The sequence below is a fragment of the Aspergillus novofumigatus genome (assembly GCF_002847465.1).
Source record: "Aspergillus novofumigatus IBT 16806 chromosome Unknown P174scaffold_16, whole genome shotgun sequence".
NCBI classification, from domain to species: Eukaryota; Fungi; Ascomycota; class Eurotiomycetes; order Eurotiales; family Aspergillaceae; genus Aspergillus; species Aspergillus novofumigatus.
Window position 1 is genome coordinate 116,145 of NW_020194289.1, and position 16,593 is coordinate 132,737.

General features: G+C 43.7%; 3 protein-coding genes across 3 annotated transcripts; 1 reads left to right on the top strand and 2 right to left on the bottom strand.

Moving 5' to 3' along the window:
* Positions 1-50: 50 nt before the first annotated feature.
* Positions 51-745, bottom strand: P174DRAFT_74302 (uncharacterized protein). Its single transcript, XM_024832443.1, has one exon. It carries the CDS (start codon positions 437-439, stop codon positions 86-88), a length of 354 nt encoding a protein of 117 aa, XP_024676990.1. The 5' UTR covers positions 440-745; the 3' UTR covers positions 51-85.
* Positions 746-1,052: 307 nt separating this feature from the next.
* Positions 1,053-1,382, bottom strand: P174DRAFT_436247 (uncharacterized protein; the record flags this gene model as incomplete). Its single annotated transcript, XM_024825996.1, has 1 exon — positions 1,053-1,382. The coding sequence occupies one exon, from the start codon at positions 1,380-1,382 to the stop codon at positions 1,053-1,055; it is 330 nt and encodes a 109-aa protein (XP_024676991.1).
* A 3,081-nt stretch (positions 1,383-4,463) lies between these two features.
* Positions 4,464-6,256, top strand: P174DRAFT_426085 (Ytp1 family protein; the record flags this gene model as incomplete). Its single annotated transcript, XM_024825350.1, has 6 exons — positions 4,464-4,580; positions 4,664-4,741; positions 4,825-5,088; positions 5,142-5,666; positions 5,740-5,869; positions 5,940-6,256. The coding sequence occupies 6 exons, from the start codon at positions 4,464-4,466 to the stop codon at positions 6,254-6,256; spliced, it is 1,431 nt and encodes a 476-aa protein (XP_024676992.1).
* Positions 6,257-16,593: the final 10,337 nt, after the last annotated feature.

Here is a 16,593-nt window from a genome sequence, read left to right on the forward strand (position 1 = left end):
TCTTGGTTATTCCGCTGTTGGTTTACACCTATAAGAAATTATATAACTTTCCTGTAGCTCACGAAACGTACCAATATTTCATTGATCAGAGGGGGAAGACTTTCCGCAAAACAACGGTCCCTAGCTGCGCAACCATGAAGCGCAGCTGCTCGTGCATATTTGTCCATATTTTCGATGACACTCCCAAAATGACGACGCTGGGTACGAGCCAAGCGGTCAATAAGCTTATGTGCAAGCGCGGGAAATTTCCGTTCGATTCGGCATTTAAAGGATTCGGTGGTTTTCTCCAGAGTGCGAAATTGTGGATCTGAGGCAGTGTCCACACTGATAGGCTTACAGCAATGATTGCTGAAGCACAAGTACTCGTCCTGAGAACAAACCAACTGACCACAAGCACAAGTTGATGGCAACGAGTCGGGTAAATGACCATTTTCAACATGCTTCTTGAGTGTCTCCAAGCTCAGGTGCCGATAGCGACAAATTCAAGTATTAACTTTGCGTTATGTTATGAGGTGCGTCCTCCAGTACGGCTGGATAGGACCCTGAGTTCACCCAGACTACTATTCTTGCTTCCTTTTACTATACTAATTCTCGGAGCAAGGGCTCATCAATGAACCCACTATTTAACATGGTGATAGCCAAGTAATGCGTCAAACAGCTCCAGGTGGGACTTGCGCTATTGGCGGTCTCCGTTTGTAAAGCACACTCTGGGGTGTACCTGTTCTGAGGCATACCAATTCGACTGCTACGGTCCGCTTTCACACCATCGAAGACCAGACTGGCAGGTAGTCGGGACTCGGTCCTATCGTCCTGGTGATAATTCAGATCTGGAGACACTTCGCCGGAGCCATACCAGAACGCGTACGCTGAACGGGAAATGCACACAAAGCGTGTAGAAACCATGCACTGGGCATAAAAAGGTTTTCGGGCCTTTACCTGCGAACCCCTGCCAACACCCCATCAGACTCTCGATCTGTTTCTCTTATCGAGCCCTTATATTTCTTTCTTCCGAGTCGATGACTTGTGGGGCAGTAAGGTCTGTGGTCCAATCCTCATATTCTGAAAGGTGAAACATCAGACTGCCATTCAGACTCTGACCCCGCTATAGGATACAAAACCGCTGAGCTCAGCTCGTCCCACGGTAGCTCGTACGTGTCGAGATCATGGAATGAGAGCTTAGGCAGGTCACCAGTGGAGGTCTTATCCTTACGCGTCGACTCTCCCAGCCAATGTAAGTACGCGGTCAAGGCATATCTGACCTCTTCTAGCTTCTTTGACATATGTAGACGCTTCTGCGCTACATATTGGTAGTATCGGCTCCCTATGCCTCCTTTGGTACACAAGCTTGCTTCGTCTCGTACTTTATGCCTCTTTCTCTGCATGCTTGTCCCACTGCATCATACGGGGGTTTGGCAAGGTCAACGTAGTAATGAATGTACTCGGACGTCGTTTCTAGAGAAACGTAACCCAGCCGCGGGAAGTTGTACTCATTATGACATCCTTTAATTGTGGGGCTAGATTTTCGTTCAGGGACAATTAAGTCAAGGTCGACTGCAGAGAGGACAAGACGACTGCGTCCATGAACTAGTTAGTCCAAGCATCCAATTCGAATATCGAGCTCATGTACTCGATCTGCAATGCCTCCATTGCAGATTATGGTGCGAAGAAACTTCCACAAAGACGAAATTCAATGATGTTCCCCATCATTCAACCATCTAGAGTAGATTTTAGCGCTCAGGTAGGCGTACCACTGACGAGACAAGAGAGTGAAGTTGCAGAGTGACGTCAGTCGCATACCCTATGACCATGGCGAATAGTTCAACCGGTAGGTGGGAAGGCTCTAGCATTCTTCTTTTCCGAGTGACGACCTTCAAGGCGATTGGGTTGTATTTCCACGACGCAATGTTGGGGGACGTTGTGTTTTGATTCCCATCAGTTGAGGGTATGTTGATGGACCGTGCGGCGTTTAAGCGGCGGTTAGCGGCGTTCAAAACTCTCGGACTCCGCGCTGTGGCTCCATGGCTCCCAAGACTCGTTATCATCTGAGAAAATTAGAGATCCCGATCCCGCTTGGGGTACCATCCAATAAGCAAGCACCCCTCACTTCGCTTTCCTTAATGGGAGCCAGTGTGACTCTTAGCATTCCGGGATTTACCCCGTTAGTGTGGATCTCCTTATATATATGGAGTAATACTTACCCAAATCCTACGGTAACTGTTCAGTTACCAAATAGAAAGTATGAAATAGTTAGAGTTGCACTTGGTGTGGGTTCGGGCGGGTTCAAGCCTAGTTGGCACCGAACCGCTGCAGTTTCGGGTTCAAAATTTAGAACCCGCACCAAACCCGGACCTGATGCGATTTGGTTACGGTTTTCACCGCAAAACCCGCTGCTAGGCCTAGCTAGGCCTATACTAACTAACCATGGTTAGATTCGGTTCGGTTTCGGTTTGGTTAAACTGCTAATCCAACTATTTTAACCCTTACCATTCCCCCGGGGCCCCTTCGGGGGACCCCTCTGACGCCCCTATCGAGCATGCTTATATACGACATCCGCTTTGAATCGGCGACTATCCTGTATCCTGAGGGGGCAGTGATGCGCTCCTCAATCTGGGGTGTCGGGGAAAATTTCCTACGGAACCAAGAACTACCCAGAAGGCCGTTTAGCCATAGACAGCACATAAGTGAGAAAATTATGATTTTTATATGAAATATATGGTAATTATCATCATACTAATCTAGTTCTAAATGATGAGTTCGATATCTATAGATTTGAATGGGTAGTGGCTAAAACACTATAGTGGTTGTTAATCCTTAGTTATATGTATACATATCTCTGCACCACTTCCATACCAACCTATGACAGAGATAATTATTCCCTTATATCCCAGCAACCACCAGGTATTTTTGAATAATATTTATATTACTAGATGGCCTTTGATCCAGGCTATCTAGTGATATTAATATTGATTAAAAATATCTGAAATTTAATAATTTTTAGGTAAAACAGTGTGGGTTGGTTAACCTAATCTGATAAAACCGCAAAAACCGTACCCGGCGGTTTTAACCGAACCCGAAGTGATTCCCTAGGCTTGCCCCGACCCTGCACCGCTGCGAGTTCGGTGAGGTTTGGGTTCGATTTTTGCGGTTCGGTTATGCAACTCTAAAAATAGTCAGATGTTTCCAAATGTTAAGGTCTAGAGCGTACCCAACAGGTAGACATCGCTGCATAGCACTAGGCCCATGAGCATAGGCAACTACCCCCATACAAGGGTAAGTAGGACTCGGATGTATTCCCCATGATCCGGCGACCGACGTAATAGATGAAAGGCCTCATGTAACCTCCATGGTGAATTATAGCATCCGTCCGTCCCCGTTAGGTATACAAGACGTCGATCAAGAACTAAATTTTGAAAAGGGCCCAGCTGATCTGGCACACTAGTTTAGATGGCTCATTTCGTCCGCATTTCGTCCGCATTTTAGTCGTCATTTTAGTCCGCATTTCCGGGGGACAGTAATCACTAGTTGGATTTAAAGGAGGCAAATTGAAACTCTAATAATATAATGAATTTAAAATAACTGGCCCATAGGACCAAATGGCACAGTGGGTCTGGTAGATGGAGACTCAAGCATCCGTCTTGGCATTCCCGCGATTCTCCCAATTCCCCTGTACTATGAGTAGATGATAAATTCGGTAGCACTAGTAAAGTTCCCGAATCACTAGTAATTTATATGGCCAGTTGAAAATTGTTGAATTCGCTAGCACTAGTAAGTTCCGAATCACTAATAAATCACTAATAACTCATATTGCAAATCGAAAGTCAATGAAGGTCCGATTCTCCAAACGAATGACTTACCTATCTCCTATTATGCCAGGGGTCAGAGAGGGGATTCAAATGATCGAATGCTATCGAATATTCTGCCAGGAGTGGCAGTGCTGAATCAATTCGTATGTGGCGCATTCTGACTTCCCTCGGTAGGAAAGAATGTTGTTCCACCCTACACATGTCTTTTGTTCCTTGGGTCCTGGCTGAGTGGCAGAGGTGCTGCCTGGCTGATGCCTATTGAGTAATGTAGACTACTAAGCCCTTCCCTTACTCCAATCTGGAAGACGAGATGCTGTTGTCTGTTCTGTAGAGGATTCGCTAAACGAAGTAAACAGCATGATCTCGGCATGTTGAAACAATACAACAGTATCATTATATACTGCTACCAATCTGGTGGAATACTTTCTCCAACAATTCATTCCTCTGGATATCACCCATGCTGGCCGGGCACATACAAGTAACAGCCATCTATGAATCCGAGCCCTCCGAATCTCTGGCCCGAACTGGACAATCGTAATCGTCCCCGCCCTACCTCTTGACTGCTCCACTGTACATCGTCTTTGTCCATCAATCCTCTGATCTCTTTACCTTCTTTCCTCAACTCCCTCTCCATCCCTCTCGAGTTTGATGAAGAAGACGATGGGTATATTGGACCTACAAGGGGTGCTTACTGCCCTTCTCCTGGCATCATCCGTCGTAGCCCATGGCGGCCACGAGGGTGCCCCTGAGGCTGCCGCCGTCTCCGAAGATCTTATTGTACGTGTCGTGTCTTTCGCACTTTACTACAATTATACCTTGAGGGTCAGGATCCGACGGACTAACCTTGCCCTCCTGAGTAGGATGCCATATTATGGATACATATGATCTTGATGGGATTTACCTTTGGCATCATCTTCCCCCTGGGAATGGTACTGGGGGTATGTTCATTGCCTTGCACATCGATAATGGCCGGCCGCATAAGATCGCACCGACGTTTGAACTGACGACTTGTTTTGACTAGATCGTCCGCTCGCGATGGCATGTCCCCCTTCAGATCGTCGGCACCGTTATCGCCGTTGTTGCATGCTTCCTAGGCCACGCTCACAAGGGTCGTCAGTTCGGAGAGAATGTCCATGCCTCGTTCGCGAACCTATTGATGGTTCTGCTTGTGGTGCAGGTTATTATCGGTCTTTGTCTCAAGCTACAACTCTTCAAGAGAATTCATGGTCGAATCCATCGGATCTTCATGGTGCTGCATAGCGTTCTCGGCAAAGCAATGCCAGTTGTGAGCTGGACGCAGATGCTCCTCGGGGAATCTCCGCGAATGGCTTCTGCAAGGGTGATCATCTCGGACAATGTCTGGCGCATTTCATCATGGGCAGCGCGTTCATTGCCTATGGTATCATGCTTACTATCCTGCTGCTTGTTGGCCAGTTCTGGCTGCCCCGTACCGGCCGCAGTCAAGAGTTCTTCGACTCGCTGGTCATCGCGGCCTGGGGATGCGTCAACACCTTTACGGAGCATCGTTGGGGAGAACCGTGGGGACACAATGATCTGCAGCATACCTCTATGGGCATTGTCTGGTGGTGTGCCGGTCTTTTGGGTATCTGGATGAGCAGAAAGAGAAATGGCCGGCCCAAGCGGAATCTCATCCCGGCCGTTGTTATTCTTCTGACCGGTTGTGCAATGTCGGCTCATCCCCAGACTTTGATGATCAGCACCTTGATTCACTCCATTTTTGGCTACACATTGATGGCTGCTGGTTTTACCAGAATCGTTGAAATCGCCTTTGTGCTGAAGGACAAAAATACGGTGAGCCTCGACGGCGCAGACCCGAGCAGCTTCCAATATCTGCCCCCTTTCGTAAGTTCATTTTGCATCTTTCATTGAATCACCCGTTTAAACGTAAGTTGGGCTAATAACGGATTTTTCGCAGCTCCTGTACGTATCTGGCTTCCTGTTCATGGGTGCAACAGAGGAGCAAATGCAACTACTCCACGATGCTGGAATCACCCACGTGTCCTACGTCCTGATTCTGTACAGCATTGCCTTCATTCTTTTCCTCTGTAAGTTGGTTGACTTCGCCCTTTCGCCTCCGTTTAGGTTGATGTTTGCTTGGCCTAATCTTTACCGCAGTCGTCAATATCCTTCTACATATTTACACTGTCCACGCCTGGCCCGACTCCGCCAAACTCTCTACCGATTCCCGTTCGTTAAGCACCGCAGACCAGGCTCATGTTTCATTTGTGAACGACCACTCCCGCTCGATGTCCGAGACTCAGCAGATCAATGACATAGAGGCATTCGAGTTGCAGGGTCTCATATCCGACGAAGATGAGGACGGTCCCGGCAATCGAGACCATGCCATGGGCCCTCGAAAAGCGGAAGATGAAGAGAGCGCCCCTTTGGTTGCAAGGCCGTGTTATCGAGCTGATATTCCAGGATTGGCATGATAGCAATCGGTAAAGCGATGGATGCTTGTCTGTTCCCCAGGGGCTACTCCCCAGGGGATGAACCATCCAGCCCTCGATGGGCTTGCGCGCCCCCTGATTAGTCCATTGCACTGCCCAGGCCCGGCTCCTCCCCTCATATTCACCGCGCGTGCTCCCGGGTGCATGCGTGCGTGGGGATACAGCCCCCTAATATGATGCTGCCCATATTTCCTACCTCAGCACTCTAGATCCACGCCTTTGCCCTGATATGATCACTGATTACTTTACTGTGTGAATGGCTTCCTAGCCTGTGTTTTAGATCATGTTCCTAGCTCATGTTTCTAGGTTGCATTTCCATGGCGTGTTTCTAGGTCATGTTTTTAGGTTGTGTTTCCAGGTCGCATTTCCAGGTCGCGTTTCTAGTTCATGTTTCCAGCCATGTTCCCAAGGTCCCCTATCTAGGTTATATTTCTATATTATCTTTCTATGTTACATACCTAATATATCCTACCTAGTAGTGACCTAGTTTCTCCTCTTACTATATATATCTTCTTCTTTTAAATGGACCTATTTCTCTACAATCCTACCTACCAGGTCTAGATCTACACTGCACCTCACTGCCAGTATGCTATCTCACCCCAGACCCTACTAGGCCACCTCCGCACCCACCACCAGTCCCATCCCTCTGTGGCCACACCTACTCTCTGTCAAGCAGTGCTAACCCAGATGCTCCAGCAGCCATAGGTAGACCCAAGCCAGGGGCCCTGCCCCCAGCCCTCCATAGGGGACCCTCCTATGCCAGGCCTGCTAGTATACTAAGGGCGTGGGTGCCCCCACTGCCCCTACATCTACCAGGCTGTGGCTGGGCTTCAGGACCACCATGCCCAGAAACATAAGGACCAGGATGGATACTAGGGCTAGGGTAAACTTTCAGCTACTTAGGCCCAGATGTGGGCCCAGGCCCACCTAGTAGATTGTATGGTTAGCTGCCAGTGGTTCTACCGTGCTGGGCTAGGGAGCTATTTCTTTAAGGTGACCTGTGCTGCCTAGCCAACCCAGTAGGCCCTGCCAGCTACCCCCCAGACCCCTGCTGAGCGCATCCGCGCCTATATAGACCAGGCCCTATGGGAGGGGGAGGCTGCTACTAAGCTAGCTAATAGCCAGGTCCCTAGCCTAGTTACCCACCCAACAGAGGTCTCTCCCTGGCTAGAGCTAACCTACTAGCTAGAGTACCTACAAGGCCAGGACCTGACTGAAGTAGCCCTACTTAGGTGCCTACTAGACCTAGTGTAGGAGCCCCTACTAGCCCTATTTAGTGCTAGTATTGAGCAGCTGCTCTAGCAGGCCTACCAGACCATCCAGAGCAGCTAGATTAATAAATTTAACTAGATCCAGATTAATACCTTCTTTCACAAGCCTGGGATTTAGAACTAGCCTATCCAGATCCACCTATAGCCAAAGACCTATCACCAGTACTGCTAGGTCTGGCAGCAGCTGGTCTGCTTCACCTACTGTAGCACCCAGCCTGACCAGCCCATCCAGCTGCACCACTAGCTAAATACTGCCCAGCTCGCCGCGCTGGACTAGATGGAGGAGTATAGCCAGCAGCTCCTAACCCTGCGTGCTAAGGGGCCCAAGACCCAACTAGTATTAGAGGCATCACTAATACTGCAGGAACCAGGGGTATTAGGGGCACCATAGCTAGCACCCCTAGCACCCCAGGCATCAGCTGAACCCCTAGGACCCCTAGTGCTACCAGCACCTACACTACTCTCCCCCTAGAGGTAAAGGCACAGAACTAGCTAGACCAGGCCTGTCTTACCCTCTCCATCGCCCTCCTGGACCATACCCTGAAGGGGGATCTCTTTAAAAGCACCCTAGTTACCTTCCTAGTAGTGCTAGGGGTGGATGCTGTGCGCTAGACCTTCTAGGAGCCCTACAGCTATACTAGCTACCTCTCTAGACTAGTCAAGATAGCCTAGATGCTAGTAGCCCTGCAGGCAGTCCACCTGACCAAGGCTAGTGCAGTCAGCCACCCTGCAGATGCCCTAGATAAGATGCGTGAGCACTTCCTACTATATAGGGTGCATGCCCCTTTGGCTGGATCACATAGCTGTGCACCTATAGGAAGAAGATCCAGAATAGCATCACCAGCCTAGGCTATATCTACTAGAGTGATGATGAGCAGACCCTTAGCTATAAAGACCTGCACCTTAGCATGTGAGGGCTACACTAGTTCATTGCCAGCCAGGTGCAACTAGCCTAGGCAGACCTGGCACGGCTCTTCCTCCTCCATGAGGAGGAGGTAAGGGAGGAGATAGTGCCCTAGCTAGCCCTATATAAGCTATAGGATGACCCCATGAAGAACCAGTGGGGCTGGAACTTCCTGCAGGACTAGTATACCTAGGCTGCCCTGCCTACCACTGGGGAACAGTGGCTGCTGGATCATATTCTAGGGACTAACTAGCTCTGGGAGGAGTTCTTGCAGCTACACCAGAATGGCTAGTAGGACTAGGTGCTCTAGTAGGCAGGGGCTTGTCATACCCTGGGATCTGTCTCTGCTGTTCTCTGCTAGTCAACTACTTTGGGAACGGGGTGGTATAGTCCCTGGACTATACCTGATACCTGCCTAAGGCCTACTGACCGGGTAGCATAACAATGCAATAATACAATGATCCAAGTAGGATCAAGGACAACTAAAGGTAACACAAGGATAATAATAGTAGAGATAGAAGCAAGGCCTATTAAGTATGTATACTTAATAGTAAAAGAGTAACTAATGAATTAGACTAGTGAACTTGTACTTAAGTGAATAATTTATATTAAACATAAGGAACTAAACTAAGAGTGCTAGATACAGTAATAATAAATATCCTTATATATCTATAGTTCCTCCAGGTGATAGTGGTGATATGTGGTATGGTGATAGAATGGTAGATGATTATAATATCCTTCTATTATTAATTCTATATACCCATCTACCATGTCACATGATAATGGTTTGTTAGGAAATAAGTTTAGTCATGCCCTACTGAATTGTTTTTCTGCAGAAACCTATCTAGATTAAGTGTTTCTCCAGATCGTGTCCTGATCACTCTAGGATTAACTAGTGATTATTAATTCTTAGGTTTCTGCCTGTCACATCCGCCCTGTACTAGTATGGCTATGTTAGTGCTGTAACATCACCTCCCCCTCTCTTAGTGTTTTGTCCTTAAAACTTGATTTAAAAGGCAGCGCTTTCCTAGATAGGTGTGTTTTTTATTTCTAAACCATGTTTGCTCATCATGCTGAAGTATCATGCTAATACTATCCTTAAAGGTGTTCCTAAACTTCCCTGTAACTGTGACTAAGTTACTAGTTATATTTATTAGGAAGAATACATTATTAAAAATAGTTTCATGACTTCTTTTCCTTATGATTGCTGCATATTGTTAGGTAAGGTTTGCATGATGGATTGAACTTATTATTATTTAAAATATACATTATGTACCCATTAGGGTCAGTTATGTAAGAAAGATTTCTATACTAAAAAGGAGTAGGACATTTTGAAGAGAGCTAAAAAGAAGATTGCTTCTAAGCTATCTATAACTAATAATAAGTTGGAGCTTCTCTACTCTAAGCTTTAATAGTTATAAGAGCATTTAGAAAAGATCTAAAAGGAGTTAATAGAGAAATAATAGAAGGTTACTAAGTCTTTAGCTTATTATTCATGACTTTGAAAATAATAAAAGTTTCTTAAAGAATGTGGTTTCAAAATATTAGAATATAATACTAAACTGCTGCAGATCTTAGATAAGAAGAAGTTATCTAATTAGCCTAATCCTACTGCTGAGGTCTAACAGCTGGCTATGACTTCTGATAATCCTAATTTTAGTTAGATGATGATAGAGATTGATTAGATGCCCCCTTCCTTCTAGGAGAACTTTGATTTCCCTTTAAATAGTACTATTAAATGAGTTGGTGGCAGCCTGTTAGGTTCTTAATAGGCTCCTATGTATTTTCTAAGGTATTATAGCCTTTCTATTTCATAAGGTAGTGTGGCTTTCCACTAACTTATTTATAGTTTAGGATTTATTTAACTTCATACTCTTGTTCTGTATTATTATTAATTTCCATATTTTTAGTGATTTTTGTGTTTTCTAGCACTGGTTCTAATAATGAGACATGAAATACTAGATAAATTTTTAACATGCTTTTTAGTAGTCATAGTTAATAGTTAACTAGTCCTAATTTTTTGTTAATAATAAATAGTCTAATTTTCTGATGATCCAGCTTCTAACTTAGTCTTTTAGTTTTAATATTTCTATATAGCAGGTAGAGTTGCATAACCGAACCGCAAAAATTGAACCCGAACCTTACTGAACTTGCAGTGGTTTGGGTTTGGTTCCTAGCCTAGGGAATTGCACCGGTTTCGGTTTCCATAGGGTGGAACCGCTTTGAGTTTGGTTAAAACCGCCGGTTATGGTTTTTGCGGTTTTGTGAGTTAGGTTAACCAACCCGCAACCATTTTACCTAGAAATTACTGAATTCTAGATATTTCTAATTGATATTAATATCACTAGATAGCCTGAATCAAAGGCTATCTAGTGATATAAATATTATTTAAAAATACCTAGTGGTTGCTGAGATATAAGGGAATTTCATCTCTGTCATAGGTTGGTATGAAAGTAGTGGTAGTTTATATATATATGCGACCAACTGTTAACAATAACCATATTTAAAAATGATTTTTTAACCACCACCCATTCAAACCTATAGATATTGAGTTTATATTTTAGATCTAGATTAATATGATGATAATTACCATATATTTCATATAAAAATCATAATTTTATATAAGCATGCTCTATAGGGGCGTTAGAGGGGTCCCTGAAGGGGGGAATGGTAAGGGCTAAAACAGTTAAAATTAGCGGTTTAACTAACCTGAAACTGAACCGAATCTAACCATGGTTAGTTAGTATAGGCCTAGCTAGGCCTAGCTAGGCCTAGCAGTGGGTTTTGCAGTGAAAACCGCAACCGAATCGCATCGGGTCCGGGTTTGGTGTGAGTTCTAAATTTTGAACCCAAAACCACAGCAGTTTGGTGCCAACTAGGCTTGAACCCGCCCAAACCCGCACTAAATACAACTCTAATAGCAGGTAAACTTTCTCCCCCCTTCTTAGGTCTAGAGTACTCCTAGACTGGCTGACCTAATCCACAAATCCATATCCAACCCACCCAATCCGCACTTTAGGTTGGATGGGGGTCGACTCTGATCCAACCCATATCCATATGGGTGGATGGCATCCTACCTATATGGATATGGGTAACCCATTAGATGCACATAACTAGCAGAATAACAGATATTCATAATATTCTCTTAAAGAGAGGTCTTTCTACCTACTAAAAGTAGTATAGTCTAAATTCTTAGGTCTTTCCGCCTACCAAAACTCCAAAAGTAGTATAGTCTAAAATCATGTGTATAATATGGGTAGAATGGTTATCCACAACCCAATCCACATGGATATGAGGGTGGGTTAGATAGGTGGTAGATCAACCTAAAACCCATGCAGGTTGGATTGAACCCCCTGCGGATCTATCCAAACCCAACCCACAACCAGTCTAAGTACTCCTGTACTTCTTATTATAATAAATTACTATATAGAGGTTCATAAATTCAATGTCCCTTGAAAGTTAAGTCTTTAAATAATTAATGGTGTCTACTATTTCTGTGGCTTCTTCCATAGTAGGTACTTTATTCCGTGGTTCTCTAATTAATGTGGGGTTGTATCTATAGTTTATAAAGAAAGGTGTTTCCCCTGTTATTAAATGAATGGTGTTATTATAGGCATATTATACTATTAGTAGGTAAACTACCTACTACTAGCAGTGTTGTGCGTGGACTCCATGGTTCCTATACTAAATAGGGCTAACCACAGGGCCTAGTGACTGTAGTTTCCATATCCATTCCCCATCCAGTCCGGATTCCACAGTCCTGATCATCCTGCCTTGGCGGACTCCACGGCAATAGCCCATATCTTAGTCAATTCTTGATATTTTTGAATGGTTTAAAATGCTTTATGAATCTAATTAGCTAAATTATTATATTCTAATATCAAATCCTTGATTATTCACTAGCAAGGTGGTTAAACTAGGGGGTAGGTGCCAGGTCGAAATTTTTTGTTGGGGTGTGCCAAGATGATTATCTGCAGGAAGCCTATACCCTTTTAGGCCACCACCTAGCCTAGATTAGTGCCTGAGGCATCTATTAACCTAGAAGGGCCTTAGAATTCAGGCAGAAATTATGAGAAAAATAATTAGTAGTATTTATTAAAAGCCTAGTACTAGGTGACTAATAATAAATATTTTTAGTAAATAGTAGGGACTTTTAGCTAACATAATCAGTAAGTGAGTGGATCACGCAACCAAGCAGATCACCAAACCATAGAATTTGGCCGCGGCCGAAATTAGAGGCTATTTTGAACCCCTAAAACATGATTATATTACTAAATCTAGTTATTCTTGCGCTGCGGACATTGTAATCACTTATAGCCTAGAATATAGCAGTCACTACAGCATGGGGGTGCCTGTTGAGGGCATTGTTCTGCATCTACTGCCTGCTCTAAAGCAATAGATGGGATAGCTTCAGCAGCCTAATTCCTGCGCTGAATGAACTCCTGCCCTTCCTAGATAGAGAATCCCTCTGCGGCTTCTATCTACCTCCTAGATCACTTCTAATTTTAGACCTGCTTCTCATGTGCAGCACATAGATCATGATTTTCCTTTGTAAGAAGGATAGCATTATTCATTACCATCTCACACCCCTTAATAAGCTGATCTAGTGTAGCCTTAGTAGGGGTAGGAGGGCTGTATGTATGCTCCCTAAGTAGCTTCTTAAGCGTACTTTCCTGCTTCTTTAACTGCTTAAGATTATAAGGGGGTTTTGGGGCGGAATCTGTTAATTAGCTGCCTGGTGGTGTAGGGGTTCTAAGCTGGATATTAAGCTGACTAAGCACTCAATCTGGATTTAGTAGTATTAATCCAGTTACTAAGAAGCCACTTTTGATATTATCTGATGAAAAGATTGCTGTACGGGCCTGCGGATAGGTCTTAAGGAAGTTAAGCTTGTTAATATGGTTGAAACCAACTTGCATCTTCTCCTTAATTAAGCGACCATACGCGCGCTTTAGAGGAGAGAAACAGCCAACATCTAGAGGCTGAAGAAGATGTGATGAATATACAGGCATACAGAGTGGAATAATATTATTCTCACTGCAGATATAATCAAATTGAGGTGTTAGATGGCTTCCATGGCCATTAAGAATTAAGAGTTGATATCTACCAGCCATTTAACTAGTAGTAGTAGGAATAAAGACTTTTTAAAGCCACTGTAATCCAATCTGATTAGTTATCTATCTATTCTTACTAACCTTAATCCGCCAGTCTGCTGGTAAGGCTTAATCTTAATACTAGCCCTTAATATAGACCTTTCCTTTAAAGATAATGCATGGCGGAAGCACCCATCTAGTAAAGTTAATACACTCTATAGATGTAACCCATTTGTGGTTCCCTAGCTAGATAAGAAATAGCTGACCAAGCATCTCAGCTCTTGTAACTACCTTAGCAGTAGCTACTAAGCCCATTACAAAGCTAGTTTCATTAAAGTTATAGATATCTTCAGATGCAATCCCATACTGCATTATTGTGATCTGGACATAATTAAACCATTCCTAGATGATCTTTAGGTCTTCACATTTAGCACGCTGGTGATTATAGCACCTAGAGAAACAGGTTTTAATCTCATCATGCCAACTAATGAAGTTATATACCCATTTCTCTCTAATAGTCTGGGTAGGAGTTGAACCATGCTGCGCAAGCAGGATATTTGCTATTTCTTACACATGGGATGGTTGGGGAGCTGCTCCACATTAATCTATAGATAGAATCCATCTAATAAGTGATTCCTCTTCATTCTGAGTTATTTTATGGCCATTTGCGCGTAATTCATCTCGAAAAGTATGCCCCTTTAGGCGCCGCTGGAGGGTAGTATAAGGCACATTATAGACACGCGCAGCTTTATAAATATTAAGGATTTCCTTCTTTTTCAAAGCTGATACTACAAGTAGGATCCTTCCCTCCTGCTCAACTAAATTTTTCAAGTTTATACGCGCTTTTGGTGGCATGGTGGCTGGCTGAATACTGCAGCTTTTAAAATGGAAGTTAAAACGCGTTTAGTGATCTACTTAGTTGTGTGATCCGCTCACTTACTAATTATGTTAATATAATCAGACACCAAGCAAGCCATAACACTAAGCAAGCCACCGCCTCACCCCCTGAATCTTACAACACACCAAATTATAATCAAGTTCAATTCTTCATCAAATATGGCCTTAAAACAAGCAGATTTAACTAATAAATTAGAAGATCGCATATCCCTTGTAATTAAAGCATTTAAAAATAGCTAGTTTAAGAGCATACAAGCTGCAGCTGCTATATATAATGTCCCACACTCTACCCTTACCCATCAAATTAGTGGTCGCAAAGCACGGGCTAATATACCAGCAAACTACCTGAAGCTTAGCAGGCTAGAAGAATCATCACTAAAGAAGTAGATTCTAGATATGGATGAGCGTGGCCTACCACCAACACATGCTATAGTGCGCAAAATGGCGAATCTGCTACTGCAGGAGCGAGAGGGGGAACCAGTCAGTAAGAGATGGATTACTAGATTCATCAAATGGCATGATAATATTATATCAAAATATACACACAAATATGACTACCAGCGCGCCAAATGTGAGGATCCAGAGGTTATCAGTCAGTGGTTCAGTCTGGTTCAGAATACCATAGTAAAATATGGTATAACTGAGCAGGATATCTATAATTTTGATGAAACTGGCTTCTAGATGGGTGTGGCCTATACAGCAAAGGTTATTACTGCATCCCATCATCGAACAAGCCACGTATGAGCTATACAACCAGGAAATCACGAATAGGTTACTGTTATTAAATGCATTAACACCTCTGGATGATGTCTCCCGCCCATGATCATCTTCTCCAGCAAGGTCCATCAATCTCAATGGTATTAAGATATCAACCCTGATTGGCTGGTTGGCCTCAGCAATAATAGATGGACGAATAATGAGCTTGGTATATTCTGGTTGGAAAAGGTCTTTCAAAAGCATACTGTAGCACGTACTCAAGGGAGATATTAGCTTTTAATTCTTAATGGCCATGCTAGCCATGAATCTGCAGAGTTTAATCTTTTCTGCAAGGACCATCAAATCATCCCTCTTTATATGCCCTCTCATTCATCTGATAAACTGCAACCTCTTAATATTGGCTGCTTTGCACCCCTAAAGGAAGCATATGAAGCAGAGGTGATGAGAAGCATCCAACATGGCATACATCATATTGATAAGGAAAACTTTCTTGATCTTTATAAAGAGTCACGAAAGGCCTTATCATCTAAGAATATCTGCAGTGGGTTTGAAGCTTCTGGTTTAGTGCCTTTAAATCCACAAAGGGTACTGGATAAGCTTACTATCAAGAATATTACCCCTCCAACTACTGCACATGGACCTGGATCTACAGAGGGTGAATGGATAACAAAGACCCCTTATACTGCTGCAGAGGTGCAAAAGCAGATGCAGCATATAAAGCAACTTATCTAATGCAACTCTAAAAGCCCTCCAAATGAGGCACTTCATCAGCTAGCAAAAGCAGCTGAATCTACCATGCATGAAGTCATTCTATTACAACACCAGATGGCGGAGCTTCGCGCAGTAAATGAAAAGCAAAAGCAAAAGCACATGGCCCCTAGATCTTATATTGCTACTGGAGGGGTTCTGACAGGGGCTGAAGGCCAGCAGCGTGCTCAAGAAGCTATACAGATGATGGTAGGGGAACCAGTTCCTAAAAAGCATGCACCACCACAATGCAGTAACTGCCATCAAATTAGGCATATTAGAACTAGCTGCCGTAGTAGATAATTTGATACTTTTATATATAAAGATGGTTTTATTTTAATTGCGTAGTAGTAATATCTCATGGTTTTCGATCGCGGCCAAAATCATATTTAGGTGGCTCGCTCGGTGTCATGGCTCGCTCAGTGTCCGATTACATTATAGAATGATAATAGTCTGATTATATAAGCATGATTCCTAATTTTTTAGAAATCCTTAAAAGACACTTTGAAATTTATTACCTGCTGACTAATTATAATTATTTTTAGTTAATAGGCCAAATTTTAACTAGAAGAATGATATATAGTATGCTTAGTAATACTAAGCCTAGAATTTTTAAAAATTCATAGAAGTTAATGTTTTGTGGATTTCATTTAGAGAGTAGGTCTAGACTTAGTAGTATAGTAGGGAGAG

Excerpts from the sequence above, each read along its gene's own strand:
- P174DRAFT_74302 (XM_024832443.1), bottom strand. The coding sequence starts at position 439 with ATGTTGAAAATGGTCATTTACCCGACTCGTTGCCATCAACTTGTGCTT.